The sequence below is a fragment of the Talpa europaea genome (genome assembly GCF_964194135.1).
Source record: "Talpa europaea genome assembly, chromosome: 1".
Taxonomy (NCBI): Eukaryota; Metazoa; Chordata; class Mammalia; order Eulipotyphla; family Talpidae; genus Talpa; species Talpa europaea.
The window spans coordinates 132,325,270-132,353,234 of NC_140073.1; the positions used below are offsets into that span (position 1 = coordinate 132,325,270).

At 35.3% G+C, this 27,965-nt stretch overlaps 1 protein-coding gene across 1 annotated transcript in view; it reads left to right on the forward strand.

The window, feature by feature from the left end:
• NBEAL1 (neurobeachin like 1) overlaps window positions 1-27,965 on the forward strand; it is a gene marked incomplete at both ends in the record, with an annotated part of 136,851 nt that overhangs the window by 37,770 nt on the left and 71,116 nt on the right. Inside the window, 16 exons of the mRNA XM_084230112.1 lie at window positions 51-357; window positions 1,089-1,195; window positions 5,653-5,739; window positions 7,726-7,809; window positions 9,987-10,085; window positions 10,174-10,754; window positions 10,952-11,084; window positions 11,673-11,792; window positions 12,733-13,036; window positions 15,406-15,491; window positions 21,874-21,963; window positions 23,980-24,148; window positions 24,577-24,710; window positions 26,016-26,175; window positions 26,282-26,384; window positions 26,945-27,101. Of these exons, the coding sequence (XP_084086238.1) occupies window positions 51-357; window positions 1,089-1,195; window positions 5,653-5,739; window positions 7,726-7,809; window positions 9,987-10,085; window positions 10,174-10,754; window positions 10,952-11,084; window positions 11,673-11,792; window positions 12,733-13,036; window positions 15,406-15,491; window positions 21,874-21,963; window positions 23,980-24,148; window positions 24,577-24,710; window positions 26,016-26,175; window positions 26,282-26,384; window positions 26,945-27,101 (2,721 nt within the window). The remainder of the gene's footprint in view (window positions 1-50; window positions 358-1,088; window positions 1,196-5,652; window positions 5,740-7,725; window positions 7,810-9,986; window positions 10,086-10,173; window positions 10,755-10,951; window positions 11,085-11,672; window positions 11,793-12,732; window positions 13,037-15,405; window positions 15,492-21,873; window positions 21,964-23,979; window positions 24,149-24,576; window positions 24,711-26,015; window positions 26,176-26,281; window positions 26,385-26,944; window positions 27,102-27,965) is intronic.

The following is a 27,965-nucleotide window of genomic DNA, read 5'->3' on the forward strand; positions in this document are numbered from 1 at the left end:
AGAATTTCAGTTAGATTTGAATTTCATTTTTATTGTCTTTCATATTTCAGAGGAATGCTTTGCAAGCTATTTCTCCAGCCACCATGGAAGTTCTTATGAGAGTTTTGGCAGATTGTGACTCCTGGGAGGATGGAAATCCTGAAGAAGTGGGAAGGAAGGTAGAACTTACTCTGAAGTGCCTTACAGAAGTAGTACATATCCTTCTCACTAGTAGCTCTGACCAGCGTCAAGTGGAAACCAGCACTATTCTGGAAAACTATTTTAAATTGCTGAATTCAGATCATTCAGCTTTACCTAATCAAAGGAGGTCCAGACAGTGGGAAAACCGATTCATATCCCTGCAGATCAAAATGCTGAGTAAGTTTATTATACTCCGTTTTCTCTGAGGTGTTTTTTTTTTTTTTTTTTGTGACTTTATATTTCCCCACTTTCATTTGGAATACAAGGCCATTATATAGAAAGTATTGATGGTTTAATTCAGCTATTGAAATAGTTACTGGGGAATTCTTTGTCTGCATTATCTTTGCTTTAATGTTAATAAAATTGAACCTTATGTTTCTTTTTGAAAACATAATGCACTAACAGCATCAGTGTTTAAATTAAGTTATGGTTTTGAAAATTTAATTTCAGAAAGGGCCATTTGTAGTTTTTAATCTGTGACAAGGTATCACATTTTCATAATGGCCATAAATTAGACTGTGTAGCCAAACATAACCAGATGTTGCTTATTAATAAACTGTGACCCACAGTTGATTATGCTTGAGCATTGTAATAAAAGAACAGCTAAGTAAATCCCTGGGGGGGGGGGGAATATATATATATATATTTATATATCTCACTATTAAATATATATCTCACTATTAAATTTAAAAAGTTAAATATTTTTTAAAATAAAGTATAAAAATTTCTACTTTCTTTCCAAGTGTTAAGTGCAAATTTTGTTTTCTGCTCCCCATCCCTATTATTTCCTAATTATTTTACATCTTTAAGCTGAAATGTCTAAGTAAAAATATGGTTTTAGAGTAAATGTTTCTGTGATTTCTAATTTTCTACTTTATAAATGGCTGGTTTTGTTTTTATTTTTCTAGATACCATCACAGCTATGCTAGATTGTACAGATAGGCCTGTTCTTCAGGCCATTTTTCTTAATAGTAATTGTTTTGAACATCTCATACGACTGCTACAAAACTGCAAGGTATTTTTCTATTATTATTATTATTGTCTGACTTTAAGGAGCTATTATTTTGATTCATATTTGAGCATTTTGTTATAAGTTCTTTTCCTTTTATTATGATAAAGTACTCATTATATTTACCATCTTAACCATTTTTAAGTGTACAGTTCAGTGGTATAAAATGCATTCAGTGGTTGTGCAATCATCAACACCATTCATTTTCCACAAACTTTTCATCTTGTAAAATTGAAACTCTATACCCATTAAACAACTCATTCTGCCCTACCGCCAGCCATTCTTTGTCTCTAATGATTTTGACTATTTTCATGTAAATGTAATCATATTTTTTTTTGTAAATGATGTGTTTCATTTGGCATCTTCCTCAAGATTCGTTTATGTTGTAGCATAATCCAGAATTTCCTGCCTTTTTAAGGCTGAATAATATTCCATTGCATGTATCACATTTTGCTTGTCCATTTACGTGTTTATATACCCATATATATTTTTAAAGATTTATTTATGCATACAAGAACTGGGGTGCAGGCCAGAGATGTGGGGGTGGGGGTGAGAGGATTTACCAGAGACAGAGTGGGGAGCAGAACAGGCAGATTTACTGAAATACACTGCTGAGAGGCGCAGAGGGTGAGACAGGAAAGGTCTGCTGTGCCATGTGGGTCAGCTTCATGGCCGGGCATCGAACCTCATGCTGCAGTGGCTGCTAGCTTCATAGTGCTGAGACTTAACCCCCTGCGCCACCAGTACTGTTATGTTGAGTCCATCTTTTGGCTATTGTGGATAATACTTATATGAACATGAGTATACATGTATCTCTTGAAGATATTGTTTTCACTTCCTTTGCTTATATATCCAAGGGGGTAAGGGGATTGCTGAATCATATATCAAACAAGTTTCTAATTTTCTAAACAATCACTTCACTGTTCTTCATAGATGCTGAACCATTTACATTCTCATCAGCAGTGTACAAAATTCCAATTTCTTCAACTCCTGACCAATCCTGTTCTGTCTTCATTTTTTTTTCCTTTTGGTAGTAGCCATCCTAATGGGCAAGAGATGGTATTTCATTGTGATTTTAATTTGCATTCTCTAACTATTAGTGATACTGTTAGTGAACACATTTTCATGTGTTTATTGACCATTTGTATATCTTCTTTGGAGAATTGTCTATTCTGGTCCTTTTCCCGTTTCTTAATTGGGTTATTCATTCTTTTGTTGAGTTTTAAAGTCTTGTTTGGTATGCATTGTTAAAGTTTAGTGTGAACATTTGAGGGATATAATTTTGTGCTTTCTGTTTTATTTAAGGTTAATTCATTAGTATTTTCCTGTGTTATAATTTTAATACCTACATAATATATTAAATGAGTGTACCATAACTTTCATTAAATTTCCACCGATTAATTGGTGCTTAATTTGTTTACAGTGTTTTTGCTTTTATGTAATAATTCCTTCAAGTTTCATAGATTAAAATTCTAACTTCCAATAGAATTACTAGATGGGGTCCTCCTTGATGGCGCAGGGGGTTGAGCGCAACGCTGTGAAGCTGTCTTCAGCCTCTGCAGCTCCAGTTTGATCCTCGGCCAGCCAGGGAGATACCCACATGGCACGGCAGACCTCTCCTGTCTCCCCCGCTGCTCCCCTCAGCAGTGTATTTCAGTAGATCTGCCTGTTCTGCTTCCCCCCAGTCTCTGGTGAATCCTCTCACCCTCCAGCACCTCTAGCCTGTATCCCAGTTCTTGTATGAATAAATAAATCTTAAAAAAAAAATAATTATTAGATTAAAGGGCACCAAAAAAAAAAACTGTGCTTTTTTTCTTTTTGACAGTAGGGAATATTGTATAAAAACAAATTATAGCTAATTGGAAAATATAGATAAGTAAAAACATAGAAATACTGTTAAGGTTTTTGACATATACAGCCAATTTGCTTATTTTCTCATTTTTTAAAATTTATATTTCTAGTATGGTTATGTGAGTCTAATAACCAAGACCTCTGCTTTTGCTGTATTTTTATTTTTTTTATTTTTTATTTTTTAAAAGTCAACAAGGCATGTTTTATTTATTTATTTGTTTGTTTGTTTTTGTTTGTGCATGCACTGGGTACAGTCAGAAGTGTGGGAGGGTGAGAGAATTCACCAGAGACAGAGCGGGGAGCAGAGCAGGCAGAAGGACCGAAATACACTGCTGAGGGGAGCAGCGGGCGGCAGGAGAGGTCTGCGCGCCATGTGGGACCCTCCTCCTGTGGCCAGGGAGCAGCTGGGGATCGAACCGGTGCCGCAGAGGCCGCAGGCAGCTTCCCAACCCAGCGCCCAACCACTGCGCCACCCGGGAGGCCCTTTTGCTGTATTTTTAATTTCAAGATGGTATCAGAAATGTTTTAGAGAGCTTCTTTTTATTTTTTTAAAGATTTATTTATTTACACAAAAACTGGGGTATAGGCCAGAGATGCGAGAGGATGAGAGACTTTACCAGAGACAGAGCAGGGAGCAGAACAGCAGCGGGTGAGACAGGAGAGGTCTGCCATGCCATGTGGGTATCTCCCTGGCGGGCAAGGATCAAATGTGCACTTCAGAGGCTGCGGACAGCTTCATAGTGCTGTGCTCAATCCACTGCGCCACCAGGGAGGCCCTCTAGAGAGCTTCTTTAAAAAAAAAAAAAGATTTATTTTTATTTATTTATGCCTACAAGAGCTGGGGTGTAGGCCAGAGCTGCAGGGGGCAGGGGTGAGAGGATTCACCAGAAACAGTGGGAAGAACAGGCATATCAACTGAAATCTACTGCTGAAGGGAGCAGCGGGTGAGACCGGAGGGGTCTGCTGCACCATGTGGGTTGGCTCCCTGGCCGGGAATTGAACTCATGAGGCAGTGGCTGGTGATAGCTTGATAGTACTGTGTCTTTAACCCCCGTGCCACCAGAGGGGCCCACTCAATTTTTAAGAGTGTTAAAAATTCCTGACACTAGAAAGGTCTGAGAACTTCTCTTTCAGCTCGAGGATAAACCATAATTTATTTTCTTATTCTATTATTGTTGGATTTTTGAGTGCTTTCTTACTTTTTGCTACTGTAAATAAAACTGAAGTGAGCATCCCTGTTCTAAAATCTTGGTGTGATTTTCTGCTCAGGGTGGATTTTAAGAAAAACAATCCATTTAAAGAGAGAGGACTTTAAAAGATTCTTCATGTGGATAGTTATGTTGCTTTCTAAAAAGACTTACTAATTTTTCTTTCATCAGTTTTGAATGTTCATGTGTCTGCACCTAGATAATATGTAATATTAACAGTTTTGAAGTCTTTGGTGATAATAATACCAATTTTCATTTTTTGAAGGCTTATTAGCCAGATACCATGTTAATAGCCAGCTTGGATTATCTCATTTAATCTACACACCTATTTCATGAGGTATTAATCTTTTCATTTTTGAGAAATCATGTTTGGAGGGTTACCTTTCTTAAAACTAGTTAGCTAGTTAAGTAATAGAAACAAGACTCAAACCCAGGTTTCTGATTCCAAAATGTGTATTGTGTTCACTTATCTGTTATGTTAAGCTTTACATATGCTCTTACATACCATGTTATACTATACCTTTATTCATTTTATTTCAGCAATTATTGGTCCTTTGTTTCCTCATTTCTGAAATGATAGACTACTTAAGAAGAATTTCATTTAGGACGATGCTCTTGATATATACCTTTATAAATGTATTTTTTTCCTCCCTTTTCACTTTAACTTGGCTTCTCTTTCTCTTTACCTAAACTGTGACTGAGATCTTTTGGTGTGCTGAGTTTTATATACTTGAACCAAAATACTTTATTCCTTTATTTCTTTCAGAAGAGAGCAATTCCGGTGAGGGTCAGAGATAATTCCTTTTTCTAGTATAAACTAATATGATTATACTCAACTCAATATTTTTTTTGGGGACACTTACAGAATTTTTAACAAATGTGTGGCCAGTTAAGTTTGGGAAATGCTATATACTGACCTCCCTCGTCAGAGTGTACATTAGCATATTTGAGACTCAGAAATATTTTCAGATAGAACCATGTTAAACTTAGTTTAATAGCATTTCTCAAACAAACTTGTCACTCTGTCATTTACTACCGTACCTTTAGTCTGTCTAAATAGCGTATATCCTTTTTTTGTGAGGCACTTTTGCTGATTCTTTAAGAATTTAGGAATATTAACTAAATTAATTGCTGTTTCTTATTTTAGTAGCTCAGTTCTGAGATATGTATAATAACTAGTAAATGATAAAGTATAATAAATAATAAATTATATGGTATTTGAACTAATGTCAGTTTACAACCCAAAAAGTAAGTAGTTGATTGTCAATTTTAAAGTGACTTACTTCGCAAGTGGATTCTTGGATTTATTTTCAAGAAGCATGGCAATCCATTTAAGTTTCATTTCTGCTTATAGGTAACAATTTAATTTTATTTCCCCATTATTCTTGTCTCTGTTTTTAACAGCTATTTTTAAATGCTAACAATAAGGTGGCAGACAAGAACGAGAAAGACCTTGCCAACAAATTACTGACAGAAATGAATGAGGACCAGGTATCTACAAAGCCTGCATCTTGTTTCAGCTGAAGTCCAAAATCAGTCATTGGAGCAACTATTCCTGTACTTTTCTCCTTATGTCTTAAAAGTCACAAATTAGAATTAATTCTAATCTTCATTATTTTTGAATATTGTTTAAAATTTTAATTGCTTTAACCTAGATGTATTGAAGTTTTAACCTACATGTATGAAGTTTTGTTGGTTAATATAAATGACCAACAGTTTGAGAAGCTACAAAGTACAGGAATGGGATCCCAATATCAATACTGTCCACCTGGTGATGAATTCATATTTTGGGGGCTTCTTTTTCTAAGCATTGTGGTATATTGGGATCTTAGGGCTTTGTTTGTGAATATGTATGGTCAGTTTTAATATCTTGATTCTTTGCTTCTTGTTGACAAGTAATGATTATAATTCAATGGACAACCTGAATCTTGGAGGAAGGGAAGAAGATGCCAAGCTCTTAGAGTCTTAATTTAGCCTGACAAGTAACGTTTTATTTTGTAAAAATTATTCTGTATGTGATATAAGGCAGAAATATGCAATTTATATTGCTTTTCATAATACACTAGGTAATTTAAGTTTGGAAAAAAATTGATAAAAATTGCTTACTTTTCTCTCACAATATTTGTGAGAGAACTTACATGATATCTTTTATTAACATTATCTTAGTGTTGGTGTTTATAAGGTATAAAAAGAGACATAATAATGTATTCTGGATTTGCAATATCAATTACAGAATACCATTTTAGAATTTTATAAGACTTAGCCCCTCGTAAGACCTTTTTACATAGATTAGATCTTTTTATAACAGTTATAATAGTTACAAGTTTAAGTTAGGTTTCCTAGTTTCCTAGTTGTATTAGAATGCCTAGTCCTCTTAGATAAAGTGAGAAAAGATCTTATTTGTATGAAATACTGCTTGCAAAATGTTTAATGCATTTTATAACATGTTTATTATATTATTTTATGTAATAAAGTTTAATAAATATCAACAAAAGATGAGTTAATAGCCTAAATATTTTGTCTGAAAGTGGTAGAACTTAGCTTAAAAATGACAAAGATCTTAACAGTTACGTTTTACTAAAATTATTTTTGGTGAGAGAGAGAAAAATCCTATTTCTGTAGTGACAAGCTTCAAGTCATAACATATATTCCTTGGAGCAGACTTTTGGGACTATTAGTTTTTACAACTTTCTAGTCCCCATGCTGTTTCCATGGTTGACAAAGCCAAATAATATGATAGTCATGTTCAGTTTCTTAATATTGTTGATATTTATTTTTCTGCTATAAATGCCTTGCCCTGAAGTTCAACACAACTCTTTATAATGAAACTTAAATAGAACTAGGCAAAGTGGAACTGGTTTATTTTATCTTAAAACTTTGATGTTAAGTATTGCCTTCTTAAAGATATGACAGTGCTTATGGTTGCATATTTCATTTTCTGTTCTGCCTTAAATTCTACATTTTATGTGAAAATAAATAGATATACCTATTTGCAATTGTTAATTGATTAGTGTATGCACATACTATTTCAATTATACTTGGGTTTTGGAAAATAAGTAGAAAAGACTTTTAGACATCTTATTACATATCAGTGAAATTTAAACCTTTGGAGTTCAGGTGTATTTTTGAAGAAAATATTACAACAATAGAATTTCCAATGATAGACTTCCCTCCCTTCCTCTTGAGATTGTCCATTATTTTTAAAAAGCATGTACTAAGCTTGGTGTTGTTTTTTCCCCCAAAACATTTTAATGCAATGAGTGAATGTATTCTTATCCTTCTTGACAGGTGACTTATTTTCTATCAAATTTGTAACTTTTCTTGCAGGTTATTGTTTGTCAGAAATCCATTTCTTTGAAAAAAGAATGTCATGCATGTTAAGTAATTATTTTTTCAGGTTTTCAGAACAAAGGTTTCCTAACTGAATACAAATTGGTGAACAATTTTGTTAATTTCTTGCTTTGCCACCTCCTATAGGTGTTTCAGGGACAGTTGGATTGTTTGGCTGTATCGACTATTCAGGCTTTGACAGCAGTGATGAACAAATCTCCAGCTGCAAAGGTACCCTAAAATGTTAATCTTGGTCCCCAGTTTTTGCAATATAATTTACAAAGTCATGTGTGAAAGTATGTTATACATATAATTTAACACTTGAAATAGTTGACAAAATATCTCAGTATGATTATCATTTTACCGATTATTTTAAAGACAAGCACATATAGCCACTTCTTTGGGATTATTTAAAGCATTGATAACTAGATTGTAAACTAATAGTGATTTATAGTGTCAGTCATCAAATAGGAAGAGGCTATTGCTGTTGAAATGTTGAAATGATTATTTAAAGAAGTTGTATGTTGTGTGAGCTTAAGGAATTAAATTTTATGTCCTAGATTTTCTTCATTAATAGCATAATAACTCCTCACTCTCAGGTCAGTTATGAATAATTTTCACATGAATATCCCAATAAATTTGGAACTTGTTTTCTCCAGATGGCTGTGGAAATTCTGCTTCTTTGTAGTCACTGATACTCACCTTTCTTCTTATGCACGGCCACTGATTGTCATGTACTACTTCTACTGTCTACTTATAGTGATTTTGTGCTAGTAGTTTCCTGATTGAGTAGTTTTAAGGATTAATGAGCTCATTTGTGTAAAGTACTAAGCATAGGGCCAAGTACATTGTAAGTGCTGGTTAAATGTCAGTGTCTATTATTATTATTATTGTTATTGTTATTATTTTACCATTTTTCCTTCTTCTCTACCACCTCAAATTTATTTCATGCCTTAGCTTTCAAGTACCAGAAAGGAATGAATTACTCTGTGTTCCTTAAGCCATTAGTTATAATCCTTACTTTACACTGATTTTTGTAAGGGTTCATAGAGAAAAGTTAGTTTCTCTAAAAATCTGTACTGCATTATCAAATTCAAACCTAAAATGATGCTCAAATTTTTTCAAAAATAATATTTTTTACTGGACAATGCCTTGCATGGTTTAAAATTCAAGGGTTATTTAAAAAATGTCTTTTGAAAAGCATTTTGCTGTACTTAGACCCCCAAATAGTTCCCTTCCTCAGAGACAATCTTTGTTAAATCTTTTGATTTTTGTAGTAAATGTATATATTTCTGCCCATTTTCAGTAGACCACTTTAGTTTTGCTTAGATTTTTGGTTGTCTTTACATTATATTTTATGTCTTTGATTACCCACTAGCTCAAAAAATACCTATGACGTAGAGCTTACTAAATTAAACTTTGGTCGACAAAATTCACAACATTTAAATACAAAGAGAAGAGAGAAAATTGTACCCAAGTTTTTCTGACCTCTACTCAGGATTTCCAGTACTCTTTAATTTAGTACTTTGAGGCTGCTCTCTGATTTCTGTTACCCGTAAAGATTTTTTTTTTTTAAGATTTATTTATTTTTATTTATACAAGCACTGGGCACAGTCAGAAGTGCGGGAGGGTAAGAGAATTCACCAGAGCCAGAGAGGGGAGCAGAGCAGGCAGAAGGACCAAAGTACACTGCTGAGGGGAGCAGCGGGCGGCAGGAGATGTCTGCGTGCCATGTGGGACCCTCCTCTGGTGGCCGGGGAGCAGCCGGGGATCGAACCAGTGCTGCAGAGGCTGTGGGCAGCTTCGCAACCCAGCGCTCAACCGCTGCGCCACTGGGGAGGCCCCACCCCTAAAGATTTTTAAGTACACATTTCATAATGTGTGTTGTAATGCACTTTTCATTGCTATTTTCATTTATTTTACATTTTGGTAAATTCTTTTAACATTTAACATTCCAGATGGTATATGAACTATTTAAGATGAAGGATGTGAATTAAGAAAACAGAAATACTGGGGACTCCCCAGTGGCGCAATGGGTTGAGCGCCACGCCCTGAAGCTGTCTGCAGCCTCTGCAGTGCGGGTTCGATCCCAGCCGGCGAGAATCCCACATGGTGTGGCAGACCTCTCCTGTCTCGCCTGCTGCTCCCCTCAGCAGTGTATTTCTGTCGTCTGCCTGTTCTGCTCTCTGCTCTGCCTCTGGTGAATCCTCTCACCCTCCCGCATCTCTGGCTTGTACCCCAGCTCTTGTATAAAAATAAATAAATCTTTAAAAAAAAAAAAGAAAACAGAAATACTGAATTTTTCATAATGTTTAATATTACATTAACTTAAATGAATATATTTTTAATATCCCAGCAAATTCAGTCTTTGGAAATGTGCTTTGATGTATTAATTTCTCCTTCCCTAGGAAGTATTTAAAGAAAGAATTGGTTATACACATCTGTTTGAAGTATTAAAATCCCTGGGTCAGCCACCATTGGAACTACTTAAAGAACTTATGAATATGGTGAGTTTTTTAGCTTTATTCAAAGAAATTCTATTATCTTCATATCAAATATGGGAGCCAATCTTTTGTCTTTTATCTTGCTTTACAGGCTGTAGAGGGTGATCACACCTCCGTTGGAATTTTGGGCATTAGTAATGTACAGCCTCTCTTGCTTCTTATCCAGTGGCTTCCAGAGTTAGAGTCCCATGACCTGCAAATCTTCATTTCTGATTGGCTGAAAAGAATTTGCTGTATCAATAGGCAGAGCCGAAATACTTGTGTCAATGCTAACATGGGAATTCAAATCATTGAAACACTTGATTCCCATTCTTCCCTCCATCGAACTTGTGCTGAGAACTTGATTGCACTCCATGGTTCCTTGGGGAGTCAGTCAGTGAGCTCAGAAGAAATCCGTCGACTATTAAGATTACTGAGAGTGGATGAATCTGAGTATATTCACCCTTACACCATTCCTGTGACTCGAGCAATCCTGACAATGGCCCGAAAACAAAGTCTAGAGAATGCACTGCAGTATTTTAATTTGTCACACAGTATGGCAGGAATTTCTGTGCCTTGCATACAGAAATGGCCAGGGTCTGCCTTTTCTTTCAATGCTTGGATTTGCTTAGATCAGGATCAGCTGATGCTTGGCAATGCTAACAAAGGAGGAAAAAGAAAACAGTTGTACAGGTACTGGTACAAATTATGGAATATAAATGAATATTGTTATAACAATATATATTGTTGTTCTTGAATAGGAAAAAGGTTAGACTGTAAGCCACAGTATATTTAATATATTTGTGATGAAGTTACAGTTTTGTGTGCTTCAGTGATTATAATAATGAACAACTCATTTCAAAAGTTCTGATAAGATATATTTTTGTTAGCTTTTTTACAGGAAGTGGCATGGGTTTTGAAGCTTTTATTACCCATTCAGGTATGTTGGTTGTGGCAGTATGTACAAAAAGAGAATATGCAACAGTTATGCTTCCTGACCACAGTTTCTGTGATTCCCTTTGGGTAAGACTTTAGAGCATTACATTAAACTTTTTTGGTTCTTTCCTTTAAAAAAACACACATTTGATGATATATATCAGGTGTCATCATCTGCTTTATGAGAATCAAATTTAAATAGTATTCTTACTGAAGTTTATTTATAAGAGGTTAATAGGATTTATTATCATTCTAAATTCAGCAGTTATTTTTACACCAAAAATTTACAATGAAATGTTAGAATTCTATAATCAAATTTGATTTTGAACAATTTAAAATGGGAACATAAATTGTTAACAAAAATGCATTTCTGTTGCTTTTCTTAAAATTGAAAATGAATCTTATTGGAAAAATTGAACCTAAATAATACTCATAAACTTGGAAAATGCAAAAAGGAAATGTCACAGTTGTTTGTAGACTAGATATAGACAGATGTAAGTGCTTTTATAGTACTTTTGAGAATAAATGGTGTTATTCACTTTGAGAGTATCATTTAAATCAGCATTGAGTTATGCTTACTTAATCTTAATTTTCTACTTTTTATAGAGTGGTACTCTGGAAACTTAGACTTAATGTAATTTTTACCTTTTTAAAATATATGTTTTACTTTACCAGCACAATATAACCATTGTTCACATGCCTGGAAAAAGGCCCTTTGGTCAAAGTCTTATCTACATCTATGACAATGGACAGCAGAAGGTGTCTGCCCCTCTAAAATTTCCTGCCATGAATGAAGTAAGCACATCTATCCTTTTCCTTATGAGACTGATTTATTGAGAACTTTTGAAAATTTTCTGTTTAATGTAGAAAAAGTTCTGTTTATTCTAAATATGTGGCCATAAATTTTAAAGTGTTTTCTCTATACTCAGAAATTGTTAAGTTAATTTTTAATTTTGGTAGCCTGTCATCATTAGATGAAGTTAGAAAACATGTAATACATTATAAAGAAAGGCAATTCAAGAAAGGAATGTAGTCAAAGGTTTAGGAAAAAAGATATGTCAGAAAAGCAAACAAATAGAATAGAGCAAAGAATCATTTAATAAAACTCTCCTAGTAAGTACTTGGATTATTAATTATTAATTAATTATTATTACTCTTTTCTACCTCCATTGGATTTAAGATAAAAATAAGGAAACGTTAAACCTTACATTGTAATTAGGTGTAAGATAGGATTTATTTACTGGGGTGATTCCTGAAGAAGATTTGAGTTCTTTGAGAATATTTGAATAACTTAGAAAGGGCTTTTTTCTAAAGGTAATGGATAGATTAGATTATTTCCTAAGTGCTTTTAGGATTCTAGTAATTTCTTATAGCTATTCATCTTAAAGACCATTTCAGGGTAAACATATTAACATTATTATACTGATGTGTAATTCTCCTTTTATATATTTTATGGGGGAAAAGTACATTTGTCTATTTTAGAGTACAGTAAAGTTTAAAATTTTGTTTTTAAATATATACTCACCAAAAGTTCAAAATTTACAAGCGATTATAAGTGAGATATAAAAGTAATGCACCCAAATCCCATATATCAAAGGTAAAATCTATAATGATTTCTAATGTGTACACATGCATGTATATCTCATAAGTTTTATTTTTGATCTAGTTTCTTAACTTTTTGTTATTTCAAATATGATATTTAATTTAAATGAGTTATTTTGTTTCTTTATTTTAGCCTTTTATTTCCTGCTGCATTGGTTCAGCTGGGCAAAGAACTACCACTCCTCCACCATCCCAAATCCCAGATCCTCCTTTTTCTTCTCCTATTACGCCACATCGGACATCATTTGGTGGAATTCTATCATCAGCCTCCTGGGGAGGAACAACTGAAAAATCAAAATTGGTTTCTAAGTTGATATCAGCTGGAACCCAAGACAGTGAATGGGGTTGTCCCACATCTCTGGAGGGTCAGCTAGGGTCTGTTATCATTTTCTATGAAGCACTACAGCCTCCTCAGGTGAAAGCATTGTATTTGGCAGGTGAGCATGTACAATCATATTGTTTAATTTTTCTGTTGTCTAAATATATTTGATCTGAAGAGTATATTTGTTCTAACTGAAACTGAAAGGGGAAAAAAAGCCTACCACATACCAAGCCCTTCCATCCTGCTTATTGAGGTATTATTGGTATATAACATATGTAAATTTAAGGTGTATAATGGTGATAGTTTGATACACATATGTATTGTAAAATTACTGTTATAATAAAGTTACTGAACATGTCTGTCCGCTGAACAAATAATTAGTATTTATAAGAGAATTATAAATAGAAGAAATTGTAGGAATGTTGGGGGCTTATCAATATCCACTACAGTATAGAAATTTTATATAGCATTATTTACATATTTACCATTTATTATGTGTATGTTGATAACATTTAAGATCTACTATCTTAACAACTTTCAAGTATATTATGTAGTATTGTTAATTATAGTACCTTATAATTTTTGTATAGGCATAAATAAAGCAAACATTGGGAAATATTTCATATATGATCCATAATACTGCCTGTATTAGTCTCTTAGGACTGCCATAACTGAATACTACAAATTGGATAGCTTAAAAACTATTTTCTCATAATTCTGGAAGCTAGAATTCCAAGATCAAATTTCTATGAGACTTGGTTTTTTGGTGAGACCTCTCTTGGTGTGTCAGTGACTGCCTTATTGCTGTGTTCTTTCAAGGAGTCTGTCCTCTGTGCATGCAGAGACTGTGTATGTCTTTACCTGTTCTTGCAAGTGGCCCTGTCAGATTAGTGCCTGCCTCTATGAAATCATTTAACCTTAATTAACTCTTTTTAAGGACGTACAAATTAGGGGTTAGAGCTTTACAATATGAATTTGGGGGCAAGGGCGTTTGCAGTTCAGTTATAATGCCTCCAGTACTTTTGATAAACTTTAATAAATTGATGAAATGAGGTATAAGCCTGTCTTCCCAGGAAATCAAGACATTCTAAAATTATAAGGAATCTTATTTCAAAGTTTGACAAGTTTATAATGTACATGTTAATATACTGAAAGAATTCATGAAGGCAATAGAATTAGGAGTCCTTGGGTAAGATTATAAGCTGTTTTTGTTTTTTCTTTTCGCTCTAATTTTAAAGGCTATTGTTATAACTATTTTCAAAATTTTATCTATATTTTAATAGGATGTTCAGGAGTTAAAAACTTCTAAGGAGTCATGTATATTAATTCTGCAGAATAGCTTATTATTTATCATAATGTCCTTTTTAGAATTACGTGGGAGTTTTTGTGATGAACTGGACTGTCCAGAATTTTAAACTTTATAATAGAACCTTGTCTTTACAACCTGTCAAAATATTTGAAGTTGATTTTTAACCTATAAATAAATTCCAAGTTAATAATAAGTCATTTAATATAGTCATTACATCTGTGTAATTTGGATTTAATTCCTACAATTTCTTCTACTTATAATTCTCTTATAAATACTAATTATTTGTTCAGAATAATCATTTTTAATAGTTATATGTAATATTTCATTGAAGTCATAATGAGTGTTACTTAGGTTGTTCATAATTTTTATGTTGATGCCAATTTCAAATAGTAAATAAGATGAAATGTTGTACAATAGTGTTTGCTTTATTTTAACTCTTGGCAAGTTACTTCTATTAATTTCTCTGGATATATATTCAAAATGCATATTACCAAATCATGTTCCAAAAGGGTTATATCAATTCAGTGTCTACCAGTAATACAAAAGTATGTCAGATTGACCACAACTTCATTAAGATGAAATGGTCATTACTGTTCCTTTCTTTTTTTAATGTAAAGTGGAAATTTGTTTTAATTTACATTTCTTTAATTTTTTTTTTGGGGGGGTAATAATTTACCCTTCCATTCCTGTGGTATCTATTCACCTGTTGGTGGTTTTGTTATTTGGTCTTACCAATTTTAATTGATTTATGTTAAGTAAATTAATGAACTTTGATATTTTTAATGCTATATAAAATTTCTATACAGCAGTGGATATTGATAAGCCCCCAACTGTTCTAGTTTTGGACAAACTGGAGATGACATAAAAATAAAGCTGTTGTGTCATTTTTTCTGTGGTTGATCTGTCCATTGTTAAAAGTGGGTCATTGAATTCTCCAGCCATAGATGTGTTTTTTCCAATATCTGTTTTCAGGATTGCTAGTGGTATAGTGGTTAGCATAACTGCCTTTCAGTATCTGTTTTCAGATAATAATTTTTTATTATCAGATTTGATAATAAAAATAAAGTATGCTTTAGCTTATATATGTTAATTTTGTTTAGCCTAAGTTTTTTTCTGATTACACCAAAAAACAGAAGTCCTATATATTTAATAGTGTATATATAAATATTTTTTAGGTCCAAACTGTTTAAGCCCTTGGAAATTTCAAGAGTCAGATATGATTGATCTACCGGGCAATGTCCTCCTTCACTACACTGCAAAGGTCAGAGTAAAATGCATGGACTGTCCTAGTTATAACTATTCTGTGAACTAAAATTATTTTTATTCCTTTTGTCATTTCAGTGGGTAGTTGAAAATAAGGGGACTTGAATTACATTTTAAAAATTTATTAATTTTCCAAGAACGGTGTCCCATGTGCACTTGAGAAAAATGTGTAGTCAGCTTTTTAGTAGGTGCAGTGCCCTATAAATGTCTAGTAAACCCATGTGATCTAATTCTTTGTATAAAGGCTGTTGTGTCATTATTATTATTTTTTTTTTGTGGTTGATCTGTCCATTGTTAAAAGTGGATCATTGAATTCCCCAGCCACAAATGTGTTTTCCAATGTCTGTTTTCAGGATTGTTGGTGGCATAGTTGTTAGCATAACTGCCTTCCAGTGTCCGTTTTTAGATTTGATAATAATTGCTGTATATATTTTGATGCTTCTTTGTGGGTGCATATATGTTGATTATTCTTATGTCATCCTGATGTATTGTTTCTTTAATCATCTAATGTCCTTTCCTAACTCTTGTTACATTTTTATCTGGAAGTCTATTTTATACATAAATGTGGCTGTCCTTGCCCACTTTTGGGTCCCATTCACTTGTAGGTTTGTTTCTTAAACCTTTATTCTAACCCTGTGTTCGTCTTTTGAGCTCAGATGCGTTTTCTGGCTACAGCAGAAAGCTGGATTCTGTTCCTAATTCAGCCTGATACTCTGTACCTTTCAATTGGAGAATTATTCCATTTATATTCACAGTGATTATCGATATATCAAAGTCTGCTATTCCCATTTTGCCCTTAATTTTGTGGTTCTCTCTCTTTTCTTGTTCAGTCCATTGTGGATGTTTTTCTCTTCAATTTAGCTATAAGAGTCCTTTCAGGGACCTCCCCTGTTGGCGCAGCGGTTGAGCACTGGGCTGTGAAGCTGCTCGCAGCCTCTGCAGCGCCGGTTTGATCTCCGGCCACCGGTGAGGGTCCCACATGGCGCGCAGACCTCTCCTGTTGCGCCCACTGCTCTCCTCGGCAGTGTATTTCATCACTAGCTCTGGTGAATCCTCTCACCCTCCCGCGCTTCTGACTGTACCCAGTGCTTGAATGAATGAATGAATGAATGAATAAATAAATAAATCTTTAAAAAAAAAAAGCTCCTTTCAGCATTTGTTGGGAGGGTCTGGTGTTTACAAACTCCTTCACCTCTGTCTTAGAAGGCCTTTATTTTTCCTTCACCTCTGAAGAGGAGTCTGACAGGACAGACTGGTTTGGTTGACAGTTTTAACTTTTGATGTTTTAATCACATCATTCTATTCTTTCCTTACCCATATAGCTTCCTCCTATAATTCAGGTATAAACCTGACCTGGATTCCTTTATAGTTGATCTGTTTCTTCTCCATAGCCAGCTTCAATCTTTTTCACTTGTCTTGAACTCTGTGTTCGTGTTGTAGATCTTACTATGTTTGGGTCACCTGGTGTTCGTTAGCTTCGTGGACTTATGTCTTTAGTTCTTTCTAGGTTTAAGAACTTTTCCTATATTATTTCTTTGAATAAGTTTTCTGTTACCTTCTCTTTCTCCCCATTTTTGGATGCTCATTTTGACATTGACTTTCCTCATCAAGTCAGATAATTGTTGAAGTAGTTCTTCATGTTTTTCCTTCACATCTTTTTCTTCTTCCACCTGAATTTTTTGTACATCTTCATCTTTGAGGCCATTGATTCAGTCTTCCATTTGGTCTAGCATTTTCTCAATTTTTTTAATGACATCTGTTGTTTTTTTTACAGTCTACATTTTTGTTACTTTCTTATTTCAGTCTTCAATTTCTTTTTTTTTAAAGATTTATTTATTTATGCATATAAGAACTGGGGTACATGCCAGAGGTGTGGGGGTGAGAGGATTCACCAGAGACAGAATGGGGAGCAGAACAGGCAAATCTACTGAAATACACTGCTGAGGGGAGTAGCGGGCGAGTCAGGAGAGGTCTGCTGCACCAGTGGGTAGCTCCCTGGCCGGGGATCGAACTTGTGCTGCAGTGGCTGTGGATAGTTTCATAATTTGCTTCCTAACCCCTTGCACCACTAGGGAGGCCCTCAGTCTTCAATTTCAATATTCTGTCATTTATTTTATTTTCAGGATATTCATTTTTTTCTGAGTTTTCATGTATGACTTTGATTAGCTTTTCTGTGTTTTCTTTCATTTCCTTGACTCTTTATCACAGCTCTTTTTTTTTTTTTTAAGATTTATTTATTTATGCATACAAGAGCTGGGGCACAGGCAAGAGATGTGGGGGGTGAGAGGATCCACCAGAGACAGATTGGGGAACAGAACAGGCAGACTGACTGAAATACACTGCTGAGGGGAGCAGCAGGCAAGACAGGCGAGTTCTGCCTTGCCATGTGGGTTTTTCCCTGGGTGGCCGGGGATCGAACTCGTGCTGCAGAGGCTGCGTATTGCTTCATGAAGTGCGGTGCTTAACCCCGTGCGCCACCAGGGAGGCCCAATTTATCACAGCTCTTTTGAATTCTGTATCTGACAGGAACAAGGAGCCTCCATTTCTTTGTGGCTGGTTCCTGCATATTTATGCTTTCTGTGAGGTGTACTATTGCCTGAGGAGTCAATTTCCCATTTTTGGTGTTTTTCTGTCTCCCTATTATTTGCTAAGCGTTAAGGGTGCAGAACTTTTATTTTTCCAGTAGGTGGTACCGTATTTCAGAGAACTAATTTGTAGTTGGTTCTTTTGTGGGTGCCAGAGGGTACCAGAGAGGTCTGTTGCTGGTGAAAATGGTATGCTTGGGTACATCTCCTGTCTAGTTTACTGCTGCTCTCCTTCCTCTCTGGGTTTCAGACCTGGGTATCCATAGTCTATAGTCTAGACTTCATTGCAGCTTGCCAACACAGCTTCTGTGTATCCATTTGGTATCTATATTTGCTCTATCCCAAGGGCAGTATGTGGTAGGAGTTGGACCATACTGAACTTTGTGTTCCTCACTGGGTGCTCTGTTCACATGACTCACTCCAGCACTCTCACTAGCATTGTCATCTATATCTCTCATGGTTACATCCACAGCAAGGACCTCATTGGGTGTGGGCATGAATCCTGGTTTCCACCCAGTGGATTCCTCTCACCCCACTCACCCTTTGTGCCCACATTTGATTATCCTCAGCATCTCTTCATTACTAGAGCTCAGTGTTGGTCTGATGATTAGGAGGTGCGCTGGTTTCACTCCATCTCATGGGATCCACTAAGTTCAGTGCCTGTCTGGAATTCTGTAATTTATTCTCTCAGGAGCAAAGCAGGGAATTTCCTCTTATGCTATCTTTCCCTTCTACTGATTCTCCAATTTTTAACACATTGCCACTCATATCTATCTCAAATCGTGATACTTTACTCCTAAATATTTCTACATAGTCATTTATCTGTCTGTGAAAATTATCATTTTATGTACTACATAACTCATTCAAATTTTCCCAGTTTTCCCCAAAATATTTGTTAAATATTTTTAAATTTAAAATAAAATGGATCTATTTGAGGTTTATCCATTGTTGTAGCTATGTTTATTGAGTCTCTTATTTTTTGTTTGTTTACTTTTTCTAACACTAACCTCCCAAAGATATGCATTGTTTATAGAAGTAGATTTTAAGTTTCTATTTGGCAGTGATTATGGGTTTTTAAAAAAGATTTATTTATTATTTATGCATACAAGAACTGGGGTACAGGCCAGAGGTGTGTGGGGGGGGGGGTGAGAGGATTCACCAGAATGGGAGGATTCACAGAGTGGAAAACAGAACAGGCAGATAGACTGAAATACACTGCTGAGGGGAGCAACGGGCGAGAACAGGAGAGATCTGCTGCGCCATGTGGGTAGCTCCCTGTCCGGGGATCGAACTCATGCTACAGTGGCTGCAGATAGCTTCATAAATTGAGTCTTAACCCCATGCGCCACCAGGGAGGCCAGATAGTGATTTTTCCCCCCCCAGGTTTTTTGTTCCCTGATTATCATTAGGTTTTAAATTAAGGTCTTACTGGTTTACAACGTTGTATAGGTTTCAGCTGTACAATTTCTTAACTTTCAGTTGTATATGTTACACCATATCCACCACCAAATGTCAGGCTACCATTGCCATCAACCATCCCCCTCAGAGTCTAAGAATATGTTTGGTTTCCTTATTTATGTTCCACATATGAGTATACAGTGTTTGTGTTTGTCCTTCTGATGTATTTCACTTAGTATTGTTCCTTCAAGGTCCATCTATAAATGGCAAGATTTCACTTTTTTGTGGGGAGAGCTTGAGTAGTATTCTGTTGTCTGTATGTACCCACGTATTCTATAATCATCTATATTTTGGCACTTGGGTTATTTCCATATTGTGGCTATTGGTAATTGTGTTATACTGAACATAGGGGTGCATATATCTTTTCAAATTAGTGTTTTCTTACTTTTTGAATAAATACTCAGAAATGGGATTATTGGATCATATGGTATTTCTATCTTTAATTTTTGACTAACCTCTATACTGTTTTTCATTGTGACTGCAGCAATTCACATTTCTACCAATAGTGCACAAGAGTTCCTTTTCTGGACATGCCTAACCAGCTTTTACTATTTCTTGATAGTAGCCATTGATAATAGCCATTGTAACTGGTCGAGATGAAATCTCATTATGGCTCTGATTTTCATTTCCGTAATGATACGTGATCTTTTCATGTGTTTATTGGCTATCTGTTTGTCTTCTTTGATGAACATAAAATTCATGAATTTTGAATTTTTTTAGGCAGGGATTATATGTTATTTGCATTTCACTTACCTAAAATAGGTAGCTAGGAAATAATTGGATTTAATTGCAAGTATATTTAATTGAAATATACTTTGTGGCACATTCTAAACGTGATGGCTGATTGGTTTTTTTTTTTCTTTTTTGAGTTATGGTTTTCATATTGACTCTAATAATAATATTAGGTTGAATTTTTACAATTGGCAGTAAAAATTATGTAATATTAAAAAGTAGCTTTTAATGTTTTTCCTCAAGGAACTTACTATGACAGATACATACAGTAGAAGAGCATTTAGGATTAGGGCAGCAAAGAAGATGGCAGGAAATGAGAATGGAAAGCAAGTGGAGGCCAGATAATAGCAACCCTCCTCTGCCAGGCTAACTACAGTCAATGGGGGGGGGGAGGGTTTTAAAAAGAAGAATAACATGATCAGGTTTGCATTTTAGAAAAAGTCTTTAAACTGCTGTGTGTAAGTTGAATTGGAGGGATAGACATCTGGAGGTAGTCATACCGTTAGGGCATTACTGTATTTAGGACAAGTCATAGGTTAACAGTACCCAAACTGAGGTAGTAACAGAAGAAAATGAGTTAAAAGTAATTTCAATTTCAGTTTGTTTTATTAAATGTTGTCTTAAGAAGAAAGCAATTGCTATATCATCTCTGCTAAAATTTGTGGATTTTCTTATTTTCTTCCTAGTATGGGAGTTAGATTCTAGAATGCCTCAGAAGTTTCCTGCTTTAGCATTTATAGATGATAACAACTTAAAATTTTTAGAGTTGCAGAATAAGCTTTTATTCTGAATGTAATTAGAATGGTCAGTAACATGAAGGAAGAAGTCTTATGCTTGTTATTGGATTTTTAGATCATGGTATATCTCTCTGTGATTTCTGTCACACATTTTATGTGTATCATGAAATTGTACCAAGGGAGGTACTAATGAAAGTGAAATATTGAATTTATTTAAAAGTCAGAAATCTATTTGTGCATGTATTGGTTTAAAAGAGAAATTTAAAATTATATGATTGGCGAATGGTAAATTCTAGCTATAGCTCGTCCTTCAGAGGACAATCTTATATTAGATGAGTGAGTGTTTAGAGTCTACTCCTTGATCCTTTTAAAAGCTAATCAGATAATTAGAACAGTAAACATAATTTTGTAGGTATATTTTCATTGATTGTACTGTATGTCTTTTAAAATTATGATGAAAAAGGGCCTCCCCGGTAGTGCAGCGGTTGCGCACTGGGCTGCGAAGCTGCCCGCACCCTCTGCAGCGCCGGTACCATCCCCGGCTGCTCCCCGGCCACCGAAGGAGGGTCCCACATGGCGCACAGACCTCTCCTGCCGCCCGCTGCTCCCCTCAGCAGTGTACTTCGGTCCTTCTGCCTGTTCTGCTCCCTGCTCTGGCTCTGGTGAATTCTCTCACCCTCCCACGCTTCTGACTGTACCCAGTGCTTATATAAATAAATAAATAAATCTTTAAAAAAAAAAAAAAAAAGCCCATCCTTAAAAAAATAAATAAATAAATAAAATTATGATGAAATGTTCCACATATATTTAAAGTTAAGTTTGTCCCCATTGCATTTATCTGTTTGTAATATTTTTCCTTTTTCTTTAGGCCTGCAAAAATTCAATCTGTCTTGACTTGTCTGCTAATTGTTTGCATGGACGGTTAACAGGAAACAAGGTAGTGAACTGGGACATTAAGGTAAGTTAATGATAAATGACGACATATTATAGAAGCTTACTGTTCCTTTAAAAAAAACTTTTTCTTTCAAGCACTTCCAGATTTATCTGAATGATAGGTCCCAGTTAAAATGTTTGCAGACAGGGCCTCCCCGGTGGCGCAGTGGTTGAGCTCTGGGTTGCGAAGCTGCCAGCAGCCTCTGCAGCGCTGGTTCAATCCCTGGCTGCTCCCCTGCCACCAGAGGAGGGTCCCACATGGCTCGCAGACCTCTCCTGCTGCCCGCTGCTCCCCTCAGCAGTGTACTTCGGTCCTTCTGCCTGTTCTGCTCCCCGCTTTGGCTCGGTGAATTCTCTTACTCTCCTGCGCTTCTGACTGTACCCAGTGCTTGTATAAATAAATAAATAAATCTTTAAAAAAAAATGTTTGCAGACAAGGGCCTCCCCTGGTGGCACAGCAGTTGCGCGCTGGGCTGCAAAGCTGCCCGCGGCCTCTGCAGCGCTGGTTCAATCCCCGGCCACCGACGAGGGTCCCACATGGCGTGGCAGACCTCTCCTGCCATGCCCGCTGCTCCCCTCAGCAGGGTATTTCATCAGTCTGCCTGTTCTGTTCCTTGCTCTGGCTCTGGTGAATTCTCTCACCCTCTTGTGCTTCTGACTGTACCCAGTGCTTGTATAAATAAATAAATAAATAAATCTTTAAAAAAAAAAGTTTGCAGAGAAGATATACATTTTGAAGGATAAACAAATAAATAACTGATTTGTTTGAAACTTAGTTACCTTCTTTAGCTATACCATGAAGTTCACATTTTCCATAAGGAAAATATACTGCCTTACTTGCTCCACTTCTAAGGTATTTTATCCTTCATACTATGTGGCAGATTTCAACCCTCCTAACCTTCTCAGAGACTTGACTGTGCACCCCTTCTCTCTCATATCCAAATACTTCTGTCTACTGCCTCCTATCCATCAGCTTTAAATAAATTCAGATCTTTCCTTTCAGTAACTTCCTCCTATCCAGGTTCCCCTCTAGCTAGTGTGTCTTCTGCCTCTTTCCATATAGCTCCTATTTAAGTCTCAGCTGAACACAATGTTTTAATTTCTATCTAGGGGCCTCTACTTACTTTCCAAGACCAAGTTACCTGCTCTTGTCATGAGCTTCAGTAGCATTATATTGTTCAGTTATCATTGTGAACAGTGACTGTTTGCTTATTTGATTCTCCCGTAGTCTTTTAGAACTTTGAAGGAGGGACCACTGCTTTTTTCACTGGTGCCTGGCACAGGGAATTGCAGTAATATTGTTGACCTAGTGGTTAAAATAGTAAAGGTTATTTGACCTAATATGAAAGTCAGAATATCCTGTTTCTAAAATACAGTACATCCTCAAGAGATATCTTAAGTAGAATTTATAGCCTAAGTGAAATCAAAAGAAAATATAAAAGATAATTGTATGGGAACTTGCTGATGGTAAATCAGGAAAAAAAAATCTATTCTTTTTAATCTTCTAGTCAATTAACCCTAATCAAATATGGTTATTGTTTCAATAAAACAGAAATCATTAGCTAAATTCTATCTGTAAAATGAATCCATCAGTTAGTGTTTATTTCATGTTACTCATGTAGTATAAAGCTTTTTTATTCCTCTTTGAAAAAACACAAAAAAAAGTGAAAGGAAATGACAACTGGAAAGAAAATAGTTGTCTTTCAGAAGGCTCATTGACTTAAAGTACAAAACTCTTAAAAACATATGAAAAGCAATATGTGATCAGGTTTATATTGCTTATATTTGGAATACCTAAAAGTAGAAAACTAAGAGATAGTAAAAATGCTATGACATAGTCTCTCTTGTGTATTGATTGTATTGACACTCCTTTGGCCTCCCTACCTACTGCCTGCTGTATATAAGCATATACCTATATAAGGGTTCCATTAACTTTGCTATCCCATACATTGCCTAAAGGTTTAGGAAATTGTAAACTTATACTTACTAAGACAAAGTTGCCCTTGTTATAAGATTTTTAAAATGTAATTTTCTTTTTTAGGACATCATAAGCTGCATAGGTGGATTAAATGTACTCTTTCCTCTTTTGGAACAATTAAGCCACTTCAGTGAAGGACACATTCCTGAGGGAGTGAATGAAAGCACAGTTTCTGAACTGATAACACCTGTAGAAGGAGACTGGGTGATGCTGACCTCCACAAAGGCATCAGGTACTAATATGAAATTATCACAAACAAATATTGAGAAATGAGAGAGTAAATTGCATCTTGCCACCATTATGAAGAAAACAGAGCACCCAATCCCTGATTTTACTAATTTTGGTCAGAAAGTTCATAAGACTTTGGTCAAAACTTAAGATGTTGGTTTTGCTTCTGACTATTCTTAGTTGACACTCTAAATGGAAATATGACAGTATTGTTAATCTTATGGTAGGGAAACTATTTACATGTGCATACAAGCACTCCTTGCATTAAATATATATAGTTGCTCTTTTCTCTGATATTTGTATTATATAATGTGACTATTGGAGGTAAATTTCTGAACCAAATTCCTTGTTTGTTAAAATGTGTATTATGAAAATGTGGTATGAAAGTGATAAGAGTAATTGTGATTATGAATGACATTTACAATTCCACAGAGTCAAGACTAGAGAGAAATTTAATTGCAACATTTATTCTGATTGTGAAACACCTCATTCAAAGACATCCTATTAACCAGGACAATCTTAGTCATGCCCATGGAGTTGCCATTCTTGGTGCGTTACTTCAGAAGGTGAGCTTGTCTACCATTATGTAGATGTGACTGATGATTGTAATTAAAAGTTCGTGTAAAAGATTTATAGATGCTTATATTTTAGAAATATACACTTAATGTATATTTAAATATATGCAAACAAGTATATTTAATATATAAATGTAAATGTATATGCAACTAATGTAAGTGTATATGCATATTTAATAGCATATATGCATATATTCATGTATATAATACGCATCCCTCTCTTACACCAAAGCATATTGAACATATTAAGATGTTCTTCTGCATTTTATATTCTTTGTTTAACAATAAATCTTAGACTTCTTTCCAGAAAAAAAAATAGTTCGTGTAGCAGGATGGTTTTCCTCCTAAAAAATATATTTTTTTCAAAATTACACAATTATAATCTATTTTAGTGGATATAATTTATTTTACGAACAGCTTTTAAAAACTTGTATTGAATCACCTTATATAAGAATTATTGATATTGGGGCCTCCCTGGTGGTGCAGGTGGTTGAGTGCTGCACTGTGAAGCTGTCCGTAGCCTCTGCAGCCTGGGTTCAATCCTGACCAGCAGGCGAGAGTCCCACATGGCATGGCAGACCTCTCCTGTCTCGCCCGCTGCTCCCCTCAGCAGTGTATTTCTTCAGTCTGCCTGTTCTGTTCCCTGCTCTGTCTCTGGTGAATCCTCTCATCCTCCTGCACATCTGGCCTGTACCCCAGTTCTTGTAGAAATAAATAAATCTTTAAAAAAAAAAGAATTATTGATCTTTTATTATGATGCATAATTTTTGATATATGTGACCTGATTTTATTAGCTTTGATATTTCATAAATTTAAGACTCTATTTTAGGAATATGATAGTAGGGATATATGTTCCAGTGTTAAATCAGAAAAATTAATGTTTAAGTTGTTTATATTTTTCTTTTTTTTTTTTTTTTAAAGATTTTTTTATTTATGAATACAAGAACTGGGGTACAGGCCAGAGGTGTGGGTGGGTGAAAGGATTCACCAGAGACAAAGTGGAGAACAGAGCAGGCAGACTGACTGAAATACACTGCTGAGGGAAGCAGTGATTGAGTCAGGAGAGGTCTGCTGCGCCATGTGGGTAGCTCCCTGGCCGACCGGGAATCAAACTCATGCTATAGTGGCTATGGATAGCTTCATAGTAATGCATCTTAACCCCTTGTGCCACCAGGGAGGCCCATGTTTATATTTTTATAACCAAGATTTTTATATTTAGTAGGTGTTCTGAATATGATTTCATGCAAATATTATTTAAACCAAATTTTATAGAATCCTCTTCTATTTGGATTTCAGGTGCCAGCTACCTTGATGGATGTTAATGTATTGATGGCAGTCCAATTATTAATTGAACAGGTGTCATTGGAGAAAAATGCGCAGCTCCTGCAACAAATGTATCAGTATTTACTTTTTGACTTTCGTATTTGGAACCATGGAGATTTTCCCTTTCGAATTGGTGAGAACAAGCTATTAGATAAAATTTTTTATTTGTTTCAGAGATTTATTACTACCTGTATTACTTTATTTTATATTATCATTTAAGAGTGAACTTTCTATTTTAGGTCATATACAGTATCTTTCCACCATCATTAAAGATAGCAGGAGAGTTTTCCGAAAGAAGTATGGTGTACAATTTCTTCTAGATACGCTTAGGATTTACTATGGGTATGATGTCTTGTTCCTTCTCACTTTTATAGTGTTTCTTGTCTGCTGCTTCATTGAAATGTCTAGATTGCTTACTTTCTAGCAATTCTATTGTCCTTTAACTTCATAGAGGCAGAATACCCTGGAGGTTGAAGTGATGAACAATTGATCACGTGCATTGGGTTGGAATCTTGTGTTTCATTAGTTGTTTATCTGTAGACAACTTATAAAACATTTTTTCTAAAATTTTCTGGTCTGTGGCAAGGAGATAGTATAATTGTGAATTCTATGGTTATTTTTAGGATTAAATTAAATGAATTAATAATGTATAAAGCACTCAACTGTGACTGCCACATAGTGAAGGGTACATATATATATAAACTCTTTCCACAGTTTATCTCTTTGTCATTGAAACTCCTAATGTCATAAATTTTCCTTTAGAAGAAAACAGAATCAAAGATACCATGAATTCTAATAATTATATTTAAGCATATTTTTTAAACTATGAATTCTTTTATATAAAAAATACAAACAGTAAAAATTTTAAATGTCAGTTCTTACATTTTTGCTTTCTCTTTCAGGAGTGATTGTAAATATAGTGAGCTGTGTCTAGATGATATTCGAACAATAAGGACGTCTTTGTATGGACTAATTAAATATTTTCTGTGCAAAGGTGGGACTCATGAAGAGATACAAAGTATTATGGGTTACATAGCTGCTATCAATGAAGAAGAACAGGTATTATGCCCAAGATAAATTTTATTTATTTTTATTTATTTATTTATTTATTTGAGCTTTTTTTTTTTTTTTTTAAAGATTTTATTTATTTATTTATTTCTACAAGCACTGGGTACAGTCAGAAACGCAGGAGGGTGAGAGAATTCACCAGAGCCAGAGCGGGGAGCAGAGCAGGCAGGAGGACCGAAGTACACTGCTAAGGGGAGCAGCGGGCGGCAGGAGAGGTCTGCGCGCCATGTGGGACCCTCCTCTGGTGGCCGGGGAGCAGCCAGGGATTGAACCGGCGCTGCAGAGGCTGCAGGCAGCTTCACAACCCAGCACTCAACCGCTGCGCCACCGGGGAGGCCCAAATTTTATTTTTTTAACATTTCAGTTGCCACATCATCCTTTATACTATATATATATATATATATATATATATATATATACACACTATATATATATATATATAAACATTTTAAGAGTAAAATGTTTATAGTGTCACATACAATATTATGCAGTTAAAGTAGTGAAATTTATCTCCTAACTAAAAATTTAAAATATATGGCAGTATAAGATATTTTTTAATTAGCTAGAATATAGTATGTGGAAATAGTTGCTTTTTTTTTGGCAATTCTGAAACCTGTTTTTATATGCCACATAATGTATATTTACCTATCATAAAAGCACTAGGCAGATTTTATGGATTCATAAAACAGTTAACTTAGAATCATAAAAACCATGCATTAAGAGTACATTATAAGGCCTCCCCGGTGGCACAGCAGTTGAGCGCTGGGTTGCGAAGCTGCCAGCAGCCTCTGTAGCGCCAATTCGATCCCCGGCCGCCGGGCGAGGGTCCCACATGGCGCGCAGACCTCTCCTGCC